Source organism: Salmo trutta, chromosome 21, assembly GCF_901001165.1.
Source record: "Salmo trutta chromosome 21, fSalTru1.1, whole genome shotgun sequence".
NCBI classification, from domain to species: domain Eukaryota; kingdom Metazoa; phylum Chordata; class Actinopteri; order Salmoniformes; family Salmonidae; genus Salmo; species Salmo trutta.
In genome coordinates, this window is record NC_042977.1 from 36,051,252 (window position 1) to 36,066,338 (window position 15,087).

Here is a 15,087-nt window from a genome sequence, read left to right on the forward strand (position 1 = left end):
AGCAGTGCATTGTAAAACTACTTTCCATATATAAGCAGTGATAGGAATTCTAAACTCATTGAGGTTTGATAACCTTTAATTAGAAATGACACAACATGGGAGTCGAAGGCAATGCACAACGGAATTGTCTTTCCGTCTCCATTTCTCCCTCTGGTTCCTTTGAGGGTAGTGGTCTAAAGGGTGGATGTTTTGCTTATTTGCACTGAATCCCATTGAAGCGTACCATTAATATCCACAAACCAATTTTCTATCACTGCAAGTTACTTAACAATTGCGTGGGCAGCCGGTAATAAGGCCCAGAAGTTTGGAATATTGGAAAGTTACCAAATTAATTTTCTATTACTACTTTTGTAACCTTGTGGAGGCACTTCTCAAATATGCATCAGCACATGTATATCAATTATTTGGTATTGCAACAAGATTTGCAATTTCATACAAACAAAGACTATCTAGTGTTTTAAGAACATATGTCACCCATTGTGTCTATTTTTTTTGCTGAAAGAGGTTGAATAGTGTATACAGGGCAGGGGTCAGGGCCAGTCTTTCCCCTACATTTACTTTCCCTGGGCATAAAAAAAATAACTCCGTAAGCTAAAGCTATGGCAGGGGAAACACTGGTTAGGACTGCCTGACTGGCACTGATGCTTCAAAGATACAGCGATATGGGGGAGTTATATTATTCACAGATAAAACAGCAACTCTCACCTCAAAATAAAGTCAATATACACCATAATACCTCAGCTCCAAAAAGGGGTTCTGAGTGACAGGCACAAGGGAAGAGGGAAGCAGCCAAGCAGATGGTAAAGAGAGGTAGGGAGAAGAGCACACCAACGGAAGGCATGTACATCTAGATAAGGCGTAGTGTTAGGGGATGCTGATCATGTGGCTCAGATAGACTACAGAGAATTGTAACAGTGAGCCACACCAGTAAGTAGGTCAGTGGTTCTGGAGTGAAAGAAAAGTTGTCAAGCTTTTAACTAGTTTACAAGGTTGCATGAGCCAAGACTTCAAGCTACTCTTAAAATGTATCCCGACGGACCCCTTTCATGTGGACAGTCATGATTACAGTTCTCAGGATTTATTCACCTTCTGATTGGACGAGTCCCACTGGCTCAGGCAGACAGCTGCATATTACTGTTGTTGATTGATGTGACACAGATGACCTGCAACTCTGGAAATACACAGCGAAGCTAGTACCATGTTCAGTAGTGTCATTAATACCGCTAGTTAACCTATGGGAAATGTAATACCAGTAGTCCGAACAGGAGCTGAAAAGGTAGAATGGTGACAATGGCTTTTAGGGTGACGGAGTCTCTTGAGAGTTCATCTACATGAATCCTTGTCAAACTGTAGTGGGACAATTTCCACAGTTCACGAGGGTCAGCCATTTAGAAAAATAACAGAATTAAGAGTAACTTAAAAAAAACATCAGCTTGGATTGACAGAGCATCAGGTTGTAGTGTGGAATAGTTGATTGACAGAGAGGATCCCCTCTATATGATTTACAGGCTGCTGTTAGGTAGAATGGGTCCCCACTCCTGGGCCTGGTCAGCTGTCGATCCTTCCACGTACATTGTCTGATGTCTGTGTCAGTGTTGATGGACAGGTTGATTGCAGCGGTCATTACCAGGCGGTGCTTGGGAAGGAGTCGATCTGCACCGTGTCCTGGCAGACAGAGCTCTGGCTGGTGTAGCACACACGCACCCTAATCTTCAGACTCACCTGGGGGGGAAGGAAGTACATTTTTAGTCCATTGTTGGTGTGCGCATGCGTGTGGTGACCATGAACTGACTGAATTAAGAGCCACCTTGTTTGGGTTGTTGAGGAGCACAGTCTGGGTCACCTGACCTAAGCCATGCGCAGGGATGACGTCACCACTCGGAGCCTTCATCTGTAACTGGACGCTCTGAGGTGGATGGGAGTGCGAGACAAAGGTCATGAACAGCCTGTAACTAGGACCCAGAGTTTTAAAAAGGTCACAAACAGCCTATAAGTAGGGCCCAGAGTTCTTCCTGGTCAGTTACATGGTCTAGAGGACCCTACTTATGACGTAAAAGCTTAGAATACCAAACACAAAGGTACTCCGACACAAAAGAGAAGGGGAAGCAGACCTTGGGTACTGCTGCTTGCAGGGTGAGGCCAGTGATGTCCCCGTCAGTGGAGTTGGTGGCCGTGAGGGTAACAGTCATTCCTGTGTCTGTCTGTCGGTCAGTCTGTAGTTTCAGAGTCACACCGTTCTTCTCATACACTGTAACACTAGGTGGTGCTATGGAAACAAAGAAAAAAAAAAAAACCTGTCATTGGGAATCTTGGAATTCAACACCAAAAACAAATTATCATTAAATACATTATGAAGATGTACTGTATATTTTGTATAAAGCTACAGATGTGTTCATTCCAAAATAGTTGATATTTTACTCCATCTCGCCCTCCATCCATCTCTTTGCGACCCCCTGCTCTGCCCATCGCCCTCTTCTTCTCTCCCTCTCTCAGCTGTTGTGTGCGTCTCACCAGGGGTGACATCCAGGCCTCCCAGTAGGTCCAGTAGGTCTCCCCCAGCCGTGCTGCTAGCTGGGCCGGGTGCTGTGCTGGACAGGGACTGGCTGGGCTGGAAAGGCTCCCCAGAACCACCCAGCAGGTCCAACAAATCACACACCTTGACAAGGGAAAGTGAGGGTAAAGATTGCACATTATGTAACATTCAAGAAGTTTAGTTTGAGAAAGTACACGCACAGTATACAATAGTAGGTCAGTTCTATATATCCAGATAGCTGAAATACCAAAGTTTATTGAAGTCATTTTCATCACTTACCTGATTAGAAGGTTCCTGGGGAAACACTATTTCATGTGTCAGTTTGGTTGGCTCCAACTCTTTGATAGTCCCTCCTGCTGATTCTCCATTGGTATGTCCCGGGGAGCTTTTGTCAATCACCGGCATTCTCTCCAGTACCGCAGCCCTGCGAGCACAGAGAGCTCTCTTAGCAGTGTACTGGGGTGGGATATAGTGGCAACCATGATGCAAAGCCCCACTCACTGGCAATGTACCATACATAAAATATAATACTAGAAATCAAAAACAAATTGTATTAGTCACATGTGCCGAATACAGCAGGTGTAGCCCTTAGTGAAATGCTTTCTTATGAGCCCCTAACCAACAATGCAGTTTCAAAAAATACAGATAAGAAATAAACAAGTAAATCAAGAGCAGCAGTAAAATAACAATAGCGAGACTATATACAGGGAGGTACCGGTACAGAGTCAATGTGTGGGGGCACTGGTTAGTTGAGGTAATATGTACATGTAGGTAGAGTTTAAAGTGACTATGCATAGATGACAACAGACAGTAGCAGCGGTGTATGGGGGGGGGGCAATGCAAATCGTCTGGGTAGCCATTTGATTAGGTGTTCAGGATTCTTATGGCTCGAGTGTAGAAGTTGTTTAAAAGCCTTTTGGACCTAGACTAGGCACTTGCCGTGGGGTAGCAGAGAGAATAGTCTATGACTATGGTGGCTGGAGTCTGACCATTTTTAGGGCCTTCCTCTGACACCAATATATGCATGTATGATTGGCTAACATTGGAAATAGTATTATGTATATTATTGGTTGTACCTCATGTGGTCGTATTTCTTGAAGAGAGCGTTATATTCCACTGCTCTCTGCTGGAGTTCCACGTCGATACAGCTGCCGTAGATGCTGACGATGCTCCTAATGCGACTGCCAGAGAGGGACAGGGGAGAGAAAAACAGGCAGAAGCAAGAGCTATTTTAGTTTTCGCTGTATCAGCAATGTAGAGTCCCAGACCCCACGCAGTGGGCAAAAAAGCTGACACAGCAGTTTTCAGTTATTGCTGTATAGTGGTTCTAGCAGTGTGAGATACTGATGCTTACTCCACGTTATGTGTTATGCGTGTGCTGAGTTTCATGGTTGCTGTGAGAGCGAAGCCCCTGGTTGCTGGCGATGACATATGTGACTGTAGAACCGTTTCCAAGGCGTCCAGGACATCATCCTCTGTCACCTAAGGGCAGGACAGAAAACAAGAACTACTGCCTCGGTTTAATGACAATTACTACTGTATTGTCAATTGGTATTAACCATGACTGTGTTACAACAACCAAAGCATGTACCTGAACAGGTTCTGTCTCCTCACACTCTCCTCTCAGAAGCAGGTCTCCATACTCCCCAATACACCAGCATGCAACCTGTACCAGGGATTGCTGCACACACACAAACGTTGCACATTTCCACAGCTGATAAGTATAACCAGGGCCTTGAGGTTTTCCTGACTGATAACACACATTCCTACAGAGCTTGGCACACAAACACATTCATACTAAAGCCATACCACTGAGATGTCTGTAATCAGGGCTCTGTACAGCTTGTGGACCGTGTAGCAGTGAAGTTCTGTTGCTGTGGTGATGAGCTGGATCAGGTTGGGCACCGTCTCATCCCGAACGTCACCCCCTGCCTGAAAGAGATAGTTTGACTGAGCTGCAAGTTCCTTGGTGTCCACATCAACAACAAACTAGAATGGTCCAAACACACCAAGGCAGTCGTGAAGAGGGCACGACAAAGCCTATTCCCCCTCAGGAAACTAAAAAGATTTGGCATGGGTCCTGAGATCCTCAAAGGTTCTACAGCTGCAACCTGACAGTTTTGCATCACTGCCTGGTACAGCAATGGCTCGGCCTCCGACCGCAAGGCACTACAGAGGGTAGTGCGTACGGCCCAGTACATCACTGGGGCTAAGCTGCCTGCCATCCAGGACCTCTACACCAGGCGGTGTCAGAGGAAGGCCCTAAAAATTGTCAAAGACCCCAGCCACCCCAGTCATAGACTGTTCTCTCTACTACCGCATGGCAAGCGGTACCGGAGTGCCAAGTCTAGGACAAAAAGGCTTCTCAACAGTTTTTTCCCCCCAAGCCATAAGACTCCTGAACAGGTAACCAAATGGTTACCCGGACTATTTGCATTGTGTGCCCCTCCCAACCCCTCTTTTACACAGCTGCTACTCTGTTTATCATATATGCATAGTCACTGACTACACATTCATGTACATACTACCTCAATTGGCCCGACCAACCAGTGCTCCCACACATTGGCTAACCGTGGCTAACACTACTGCTACTCTCTGTTCATCATATATGCAGTATATCATATAGTCACTTTAACCATACCTACATGTACATACAACCTCAATAAGCCTGACTAACCGGTGTCTGTATATAGCCTTGCGTCTGTTATTTTGAAATGTATTTTTACAGTTGTTTTATTTCTTCACACACGCCTTTTTTCTGCACTATTGGTTAGAGCCTGTAAGTAAGCATTTCACTGTAAGGTCCTGTTGTATTCGGCACACGTGACAAATAAACTTTGATTTGATTTAGTACTGTCTAGTAGAAAGCTAGACAGCGGGTCCGGATCTAGAACTCTAAATAATGTCACGGGTCTGGGTCGGATCTAAATGTCCCAGGTATGTGTCATTTTAACTGACTTGTCCTGAAGGACCCGTACAGATCTGAATGTGACTGCTGCAGTAGAGAGATAAATTCTATAATTTATGCTGCTGATCTTGCTTTTCACGAGAGTGGAGCCTGAAGCGTGTAGCTTGTTGTTGTTGACGAATCATAAGTCATCAAAGCGCCAATAGGCTTCAGTCATAGAGCCTCCGTGTGGCAACAGTTCAGAGAGATCTAATCAATGGAAGATGGAATTAAAATGACCAAGAGCCAACAGGTAGGCTGCTACTTAATATTATTGTTATTTGTAGCCAACAGGTAGGCTGCTACTTAATATTATTGTTATTTGTAGCCAACAGGTAGGCTGCTACTTAATATTATTGTTATTTGTAGCCAACAGGTAGGCTGCTACTTAATATTATTGTTATTTGTAGCCAACAGGTAGGCTGCTACTTAATATTATTGTTATTTGTAGCCAACAGGTAGGCTGCTACTTAATATTATTGTTATTTGTAGCCAACAGGTAGGCTGCTACTTAATATTATTGTTATTTGTAGCCAACAGGTAGGCTGCTACTTAATATTATTGTTATTTGGAGCCAACAGGTAGGCTGCTACTTAATATTATTGTTATTTGGAGCCAACAGGTAGGCTGCTACTTAATATTATTGTTATTTGTAGCCAACAGGTAGGCTGCTACTTACTATTATTGTTATTTGTAGCCAACTGTGTAGGGCGAGAAAGCACACAAAGAATCAATTCGTCTAGCTAGCTTGCTTAACTAGCTTCTCCCAGTTTGAGGCAGTCAAGACAGACATGACGTTGCAGTCTATCCCTCCCTCCACTTGGTTGGTTGCTGTCTCATCTCTCCCCAACTCCTCCTCCCCCCAGTGTCACTGGCTCACACTCAGAGTACACACAACACAGCCCCTGCTAGAGCAGCACCTCTCTCTCCCTCCACTCCCTTTATCAGCTCTGGTTAATAAAGTAGCTTAAAAATGGACTTTTCTGCTACTTCACTCACTCGGATCGGGTCTGGATCTGACCAAGTCTATATGGAACGGGTCTAGTTGTCCTCAGGTCCGTTTGGAACGGGTTTCTATATTTTAAAATTGTATTTTGGGGGAAAGCCCAATGTACATTTCGGAACGGGTCCTTTCTGGAGCCATGAAGAACTCCACTCTCTAGACTAGAATCAAAGTGGCAATGTGGGGCGGCCTAGTTTCCACCAAGACGGCTTGAGGTATAGGCTAGTGGGGTGAGACCAGTGAGACACATCATGGGGTATTTACAATAGCTATTCGTAGTTAAAAACAAGTTGTAGATGCTCTGAACCCAGGTGATTGTGGTGCAGTACAGTGTCATTATTTACCGTGGTGAGGACATGCAGGATGGTATCAATGTGCCAGCGCTGAGAGGGAGCATACCTGACAGAGACACAGAGACTTAGTGGTCAGTGTTGCAGCTCAGACACAAATAGACAGACAGAGACTGACACACAGGGAGGGCAGTCTCCTGGCTAGGCCTGTGTGTGTTTTGTGATAGAACAGTCAGATAGCTGTGAGACATACAGACACTGAGAGCAAGACAGAAACACAGTAACACATCACTCAAAGAGACAGGGAAACATTCATATAGACAAAGACACAAAATGAGACATCCCAGCACACATAATAGAGATTATTAAAGCCCATAGCCAGGCGAGGTCCAGCCCAGTACCTCTCTGCAGCGTTGAAGATGCCTGAGGTGGTGTGTGCTCGGAGCTCTGGGGGACAGCTGGAGAGGAAGAGGAGAAGCTCCTTCATCAGAGAGCGGATGTTGACAGCTGACACCAGGGCCAGAGAAAGCTCCAACGCCCGGCTGGGAGATAAACATAAATAATAGAACTATATACTGTTTGCTGTTCTCTACATTACCACACCTCCTTCCATCGTAGCTCATGTATAGGCAGCACATGGCCAGCTGGTAAGACAAGTTCAGAAATCATTACCGTTTGACAGAGGCATCCTGGTCCTTCAGGCAGTCCACTATGGTCCCCCTGTGACGCTGCACTGCATTGTGGTCTGTCTGAACAATTTTCTGAAGGGAAGTCATAGAGATATACCTGTGCATGAATAAAAAGAAAGACATTCAGACAAGTTATATTTGTGTGAGGGCTGTGAATTGATCAACACAATTGGTGCATGGATACATTTCACGGAAAATATACTCTGCTCAAACAAGCAACATGCTTATGATTCTTGTCTACAAGTATCATTTCCAAGATCTCCCATCTCATATGCAAAAAAAATGGTGTGCTTTCTTCCCTGGTGTTAAGCATGACTGCTCTCCTCCAAGTTCAAGGTCTTTGAATTTTCTTTTAAATATCTACACTACATGACCAAATGTATGTGAACACCTGCTAATCGAACATCAAAATCATGGGCATTAATATGCAGTTGGTCCCCCTTTGCTGCTATAACAGTCTCTACTCTTCTGGGAAGGCTTTCCACTAGATGTTGGAACATTGCTGAGGGGATTTGCTTCCATTCAGCCACAAGAGCATAAGTGAGGTCGGGCACTGGTTGTTGTGCCATTAGGCCTGGCTCGCAGTCGGCGTTCCAATTCATCCCAAAGGTGTTCAATGGTTTTGAGGTTAGGGCTTTGTTTAAGCTAGTAAAGTTCTTCCACACCGATCTCAACAAACCATTTCTGTATTTACCTCACTTTGTGCACAGGGGCATTGTCATGGTGAAACAGGAAAGGGCCTTCCCCAAACTGTTGCCACAAAGTTGGAAGCACAGAATTGTCTAGAATGTCATTGTAGTCTGTAGAGTTAAGATTTCCCTTCACTGGAACTAAGGGGCCTAGCTCGAACCATGAACAACAGCCTCAGACCATTATTGTGTGCAGCTGCTCGGCCAAGTAAACCCATTTCATGAAGTTCATGACGAACAGTTCTTGTGCTGACGTTGCTTCCAGAGGCAGATATATAAGTTCAGCCGTGAAGTGGTAGGCCACACAAGCTCATAGAATGGGACCGCTGAAGTGCTTAGCACGTAAAAATTGTCTATCCTCGGTTGCAACACACTCTACCAATTAAAAAAAATATATATATTTATTTATTTAAAATCGGTAGAGTGTGTTGCAACCGAGGATAGACAATTTTTACGTGCTAAGCACTTCCGCGGTCCCATTCTATGAGCTTGTGTGGCCTACCACTTCACGGCTGAACCATTGTTGCTCCTAGATGTTTCCACTTCACAATAACAGCACTTACAGTTGACCGGGGCAGCTCTAGCAGGGAAGAAATTTGACGAACTGACTTGTTGGAAAGGTGGCATCCTATGACGGTGCCACGTTGAAAGTCACTGAGCTCTTCAGTAAGGCCAGTCTACTACCAATGTTTGTCTATGGAGATTGCATGGCTGTGTGCTCGATTTTATACACCTGTCAGCAACGGGTGTGGCTGAAACAGCCAAATTTGAATGGGTGTCCACAGTTTTGTATATATAGTGCATCTGGTGAAACGATATGACAGAATGATCCCATCTAAGCCAGTCTAGCAGCTCTCCGGCAGCCGTCACACTGTCACAGGGATGGGAGCTTAAGCCTAGAACCAGACAAGAAAAGCCTGCTGGACCAGACAGACCCTACTGGGACAATCCCAACAGGAAGTATGCCTCAGAACAGACAGATAAAAAGGAAACTTTATATGTGAACGTGAGCCCACGACGTACAGAGAACCCTGTCTGCCATTCTAAAGGCTCTAGCTAAATAATCCCACGACATTACTGACTGTGTTTAGCATGATCAGAATCCAGATGTTTGTCTGCCTCAGGCAACAATAATCTTCTAGGCAACGAGCTAGAAACTATGAAAAAGGACCAGATGAGATCAAAGGAAGAGAGAGAGGGAAGACTAACCGGATGTTCCTATCATTGTTCAGAAGAAATCTCCCCAGGATGTTCACAGCCAAGACCTGTCACACACAAAACATCTTAGATACGGCTTCTGTTATACAGAAATGTGAACTACATTAGCCTCCATCACTTGTAGCACTTCCAATAGATGTAAATATACACAAACGAGAAATGACGTTATCACGCGTGACACTTACCCTCAAGCCACTTTCTGATTTGATGTCCATGACAGTGAGAACCGTTTCATACAAAACAGCACTGCCTGCGGTCTTACTGCTGTCTGTGTTCGTAGCCACCTGAAGGTCAATAATACATAAGCTGTGATTAAAATCTAAATAGTTCATACAACAACAACCCTTCATGACTATTTACTGATGAAAATACTGTACCTGGGCCAGCAGGTCATTCATGGCATCACTGGCTGTGTCATTATTGCGCCCCAGGATCCTCAGCAACCTAAGAATGCGCACCTAATGATGGAGGAAGGAGGAGGAAGAGAGAAAGGGAAACATGTAGATTCAGTCACAATATGCTTGTTTTTACCCAAACTCCAATTCACTATTCAAAACACTGACCTGCAAGAATGGATCACTGATCCCAGCCACATTGTGTTCTGGAGAGTAACCCGACATCACCAGGCCTTTCATCATCAGGACCAGCTCCGGCACCACCTGGACCAAACACACACAGAGCAGGAGTCAGGCTCACAGACCATCATCTAGGGTTGTGGGAGAATGTGTTCTGTTTTTGTAATTAGATGTTACAGTGTAAAACCAGATTTCAAGGGACTGAAATGTAATGTCTCATGTTGAGTGGATGTACCGGAATGGAGTAGGATGAGGTGTGTCTTACCTTACGAAACTGCTCTAGAGTGTTTGGGTTGCGCTCACACAGCTCAGTGATCAGAACCACAGCTCCATGTAACACACCTGCAATCGGACCTAACCATTAGGACAGGGGAATATTTGCCACACTGACACCATTTACTATAACATGCATAATAACAGCTCACAGTCAAAATGGAAGACTACGTACTGTCCTCAAATGTAAGACTGAAATAGGTCTGGTACAGAGGAGCAGACAGTGAACAGCTGTTTAGAGTATTTTTTTTAACAGATTTCTGGTAATAAAAAGATATTTTTTAAACGGTTAGATGAAAGTGACTCACCGTGGTTCTTTTCAGAGAGCAGGGATCGAGCTGCAGGGGTGAACAGCTCTCCTAGCTCTGGTACTTTTCTCACCATGTGTACTGCACAAAGAGCTGCCTGAAATGGCAATGTCATCACGGTCAGCTTCATAACTAAAATAACCTTCAACATCAGTGCACATGATTGTTTACGTCAGTCTGTTGCAACGCAGTGTTTGACAGCAGTGATCAAGATGGATTGGTTTGTGTTTCTGCATTACCAAGCTCAGCCATGATGGAAGGAGTGGCGGTGTGTGTGTGTGGCTACAGACGGTGCTCACCTTCTTCTTGATGTAGGAGTTGGAGGCTCTGAGGAGGCGGTCGATCTCTGGGGCCAGGTCTCGACACATCTCAGCCGAGCCCATACAGGCCAGAGTACACAGAGCCAGAGATTGGACATACTGACTGCTGTGGGACAGGTCACTGAAACACACACACACACACACACACACACACACACACACACACACACACACAGAGAGAGAGAGAAGGGGTTTAATGACCATTTCTCAATTACTTTGTCATCAAGTAGAGGCTACTAGACCACCAGTTCAATGTTTATGTAACTTATGACTACATTGATCGTACACAGCCTAGACATGATTATGGAACTGTAGACAGAACCAGTTCCAGCCTGATTAGCAGAGTCAGAGTTCCGTCTGTCTGTCGTATATTTCCCCCTTTTAGAGTATTTCAGATAAAATTGTCCTTACTTCTTGATGGAGTTAGTGATGAGCAGGCTGGCATCCTGTTTCTCATCTAGAAGCATCATGGCACCCAGGTACCCAACACGTTTCTCATTGTACCGAGGGCTTGCAATCAGACGCACACACTCCATCTGAGACCAGATGGGGGAGGGGGGGGGGTGTTAGGATACAAAAAGAGCAAATATACCAACTCTACGGAGTCATCCCCTGACATCTTATGTACACTGAACAAAAATATAAATGCAACATGTAAAGTGTTGGTCCCATGTTTCATGAGCTGAAATAAAAGAGCCAAGACATTTCACATATGCAAAAAAAAGCTTCTTTCTCTCAAATTTGGTGCAGAAATTTGGCTACATCGTTGTTAGTGAGCATTTCTCCTTTGCCAAGATTATCCATCCACCTGACAGGTGTGGCATATCAAGAAGCTGACTAAACAGCATGTTCATTACATAGGTGCACCTTGTGCTGGGGGCAATAAAAGGCCACTCTAAAATGTGCAGTTATCACACAATATAATGCCACAGATGTCTGAAGTATAGAAGGAGCCTGCAATTGGCATGCTGACTGCAGGAATATCCACCAGAGCTGTTGCCAGAGAATTTAATGTTCATTTCTCTACCATAAGTCACCTCCAACATCATTTTAGAGAACTTGGCAGTACGTCCAACCGGCCTCACAACCGCAGACCACGTGTAACCACGCCAGCCCAGGACCTACACATCCGGCGTCTTCACCTGCAGGATCGTCTGAGACCAGCCACCTGGACTGCTGATGAAACAGACTGTGGGTTTGCATAACCAAAGAATTTCTGCACAAACTGTCAGAAACTGTCTCAGGGAAGCTCATCTGCGTGCTCATAGTCCTCACCAGGGTCTTGACCTGACTGCAGCTCGGCATCGTAACCAACTTCAGTGGAAAAATGCTCTACTTTGATGGCCACTGGCATGCTGGAGAAGTGTGCTCTTCACGGCTCAATCCCGGTTTCAACTGTACCGGGCAGATGGCTGTATGGCGTTGTGTGGGTGAGCAGTATGCTGATGTCAACGTTGTGAACAGAGTGCCCCATGGAGGTGGTGGGTTATGGTATGGGCAGGCATAAGCTAGAGACAAAGAACAACATTGCATTTTATCTATGGCATCCGGAGGCCCATTGTCTTGCCATTCATCAGCCACCATCAACTCATGTTTCAGCATTATAATGCACATCCCCATGTCGCAAGGATCTGTACACAATTCCTGGAAGCTGAAAATGTCCCAGTTCTTCCATGGCCTGGATACTCACCAGACATGCCACCAATTGAGCACGTTTGGAATGCTCTGTATCGACTTGTACGACAGCGTGTTCCAGTTCCCGCCAATTTCCATCAACACAGCCATTGAAGAGGAGTGGTACAACATTCCACAGCCTGATCAACTCTATGTGAAGGAGATGTGTCGTGCTGCATGAGGCAAATAGTGATCACATCGGATACTGACTGGTTTTCTGATCCACGCCCTTACCTTTGTTTAAAGGCATCTGTGACCAACAGTTGCATAGCTGTATTCCCAGTCATGTGAAATTCATAGATTAGGGCCAAATGAAATTATTTAAATTGACTGATTTCCTTAAATTATCTGTAACTCAGTAAAATCTTTGAAATTGTTGCATTTATATTTTTGTTCAGTGTAGCTACATACTGTATATATATTTTATATGTTGCTTGTTTATTTCTCTTATCAACACTGAGATTCTGTAATGAAAAGCGCTATAGAAACTCAATAAATAATGATTATCTTAAGAGCACAGTTCACTACCTGACCAAAGTGAGCGGGGTAGCCCAGCATGTGCACATACAGCAGCTTTGCCAGGTTGTGAGAGCGTGTCCCATTGTCAGCCTGTCTGAACTGTGCCCGGATGGCAGCACACTCCCTCTGGATCACACCACGCTCCTCACCCTGTGTACGGGCTCCTCTGATCACCCTGATCATCTCCTGCAGACGCACGGAAGGAGACATGGCTCTGCTGTTGGAGTGAGTGAGAGTTCAGGAAGAGCAATATTCAACAGCTCCAACAACGTCAACAAAGGTCCTTATTACCTGCCTGGTTCACCGGCACGTAAGGCAAATGACATACATACAAGAAGACATAGTAATCTGAACGGGAAAATGCATTGAGTATCGGTCCAAGCAGGACTAATAACATGTTCATGAGCGCCTGTAAAAGCACTAGCATTTCCTGTACAGTCATGAAGAACAACAATATTACTTCCGAGGTACAAGTGGGGTTAATGATACACCTGAGAAGGTCTCTAATTCGTTTAAATATAGCAGCCGTTCAGTCATTATTTACAGTGAAAAGTAAAATACGAAACGACCATGATGTACAACTAAACAACAAGCTTTACGCGATACAGGCAGCGGTGAAATAAGACAGTGACGTCAATTGTATCTTGATACAGTCAATGTAGTTAGCTATCAAATTCACTCGCCTAACTAGCACTCCTAGCCACACACGATGTTTTTATGCTGTAATGGCAAGCGAGGAACCACAGCTCTTGCATAGAAATTCAGTTCGTTAGGCGATCTACTTTTAGAACATGTTTAATAGAGATGTCAACCATGCATTTATTTAGCCAGCTAGCTAACGTTAATGCTCGAGGATAACCTCCGATTACATGGGAGCTTGATGCTCGTCTCTTACCTTCAGAAAGTGAAAACGCCCCTATAAAAATACCAAGCCGGTTTCTTTGCTCAATAAACGGAGATGTGTCAACATTCATTAAACTCTTGCCTCACAAATGAATGGGCAACTAAAACTACTCGGCGGCTTATATTGGCTGGACGCCTAATGTACAAAGGTACCTAAACCCATAAACTTCATCTGAAAAACATAATGGCAGCATCACTTCCCAAATCGGATCTCTGACAAGCCTTGAACTCCGCCCCTTAGGAAAACTGAAGGCTAGAAACTAATTATTTCTATACACACTAGATGATTTGTAGGGGGCGCTGTGTTGAAGCCTCTTGCCTCTGGCACTCCCTCGCTGGTGTAAAAAAATAGCTATAGAAGTTAATGCCTACATTCGTTTTTGCCACATTTGTTCTATTACAGATACCTTAATGCATAATGTTCGAGTCCACACTATAACAGAAACATACTTAAATACATGTCATTTTGTCCTTGAAACATTGAATTTAAATGCAGTACAATTCCATTCATTCCTATGGAGGACTGCGCCTGCTGGGGGTTGCCAATATGGCCGACCAGTGGTTTCAAACCCTCTCAGTGGCCAAAACATAGAATGCAATTCAGGGTTTATATACAACTTTGCTAGGAACTGTCTGTTTCTAGGCCTTAGACTGTAGGCTACGTGGAGGTCGGTGTCCTTGACAACAGGGGTGTATTAGTCAGATTCCGTTGCAAAACGTTTGTGTTGCAAAACATTTAGCAACTAACAGTTTGTTTATTCTATGAATCAAACGGAAGCAAACATAACTGAATTTGTCCTTTTGAAACTAGTTGTTGCAAAACAATCCAACTAATGATTACACCCCAGGTGGATGAAAACTTGTGGGGGTGCATAGTAAACTGATGGTGCATGGCCAGATAGAGAAGCGATCACCTGAACAATTACATTGGTCATGGTCAGTCATCTTTTTCCATATTATAGCAACAGTCCTCTCATCAGTCATCCCTAGAAATGTAATTTTCATACATAACATTGTGTGTGTTAAAGTGTCTAAGCATGCACTTTTCCCTTTCTGCCGCTGCAGACACACAACTCAAACACATTTACGTGATGAGAGCTGTATTACATATTACTAAACAGTGGTGGCACATTTATTGCACACATC

At 44.4% G+C, this 15,087-nt stretch overlaps 1 protein-coding gene across 1 annotated transcript; it reads right to left on the bottom strand.

The window, feature by feature from the left end:
- Positions 1 to 310: 310 nt before the first annotated feature.
- Positions 311 to 14,160, bottom strand: LOC115157324 (AP-1 complex subunit gamma-1). Its single transcript, XM_029705485.1, has 22 exons — positions 13,934 to 14,160; positions 13,048 to 13,255; positions 11,257 to 11,381; positions 10,825 to 10,966; positions 10,526 to 10,622; positions 10,210 to 10,286; positions 9,933 to 10,028; positions 9,747 to 9,827; positions 9,555 to 9,653; positions 9,361 to 9,416; positions 7,446 to 7,559; positions 7,175 to 7,315; positions 6,828 to 6,882; positions 4,343 to 4,465; positions 4,125 to 4,214; positions 3,888 to 4,015; positions 3,610 to 3,714; positions 2,813 to 2,957; positions 2,512 to 2,656; positions 2,112 to 2,266; positions 1,808 to 1,906; positions 311 to 1,722 (listed from the first exon to the last, which is right to left on the bottom strand). Exons 2-22 carry the CDS (start codon positions 13,246 to 13,248, stop codon positions 1,624 to 1,626), a joined length of 2,373 nt encoding a protein of 790 aa, XP_029561345.1. The 5' UTR covers positions 13,249 to 13,255; positions 13,934 to 14,160; the 3' UTR covers positions 311 to 1,623.
- Positions 14,161 to 15,087: the final 927 nt, after the last annotated feature.

What these genes read in the sequence shown, in the direction of transcription:
- LOC115157324 (XM_029705485.1), bottom strand. Translation starts at nt 13,248, where the DNA reads ATGTCTCCTTCCGTGCGTCTGCAGGAGATGATCAGGGTGATCAGAGGA. An exon ending in CTCTAGAGCAGTTTCGTAAG is followed by an intron (nt 10,029 to 10,209) that starts GTAAGACACACC and finishes TGTTTGGTCCAG; the next exon opens with GTGGTGCCGGAGCTGGTCCT. An exon ending in AACAATGATAGGAACATCCG is followed by an intron (nt 7,560 to 9,360) that starts GTTAGTCTTCCC and finishes ATTCATGCACAG; the next exon opens with GTATATCTCTATGACTTCCC.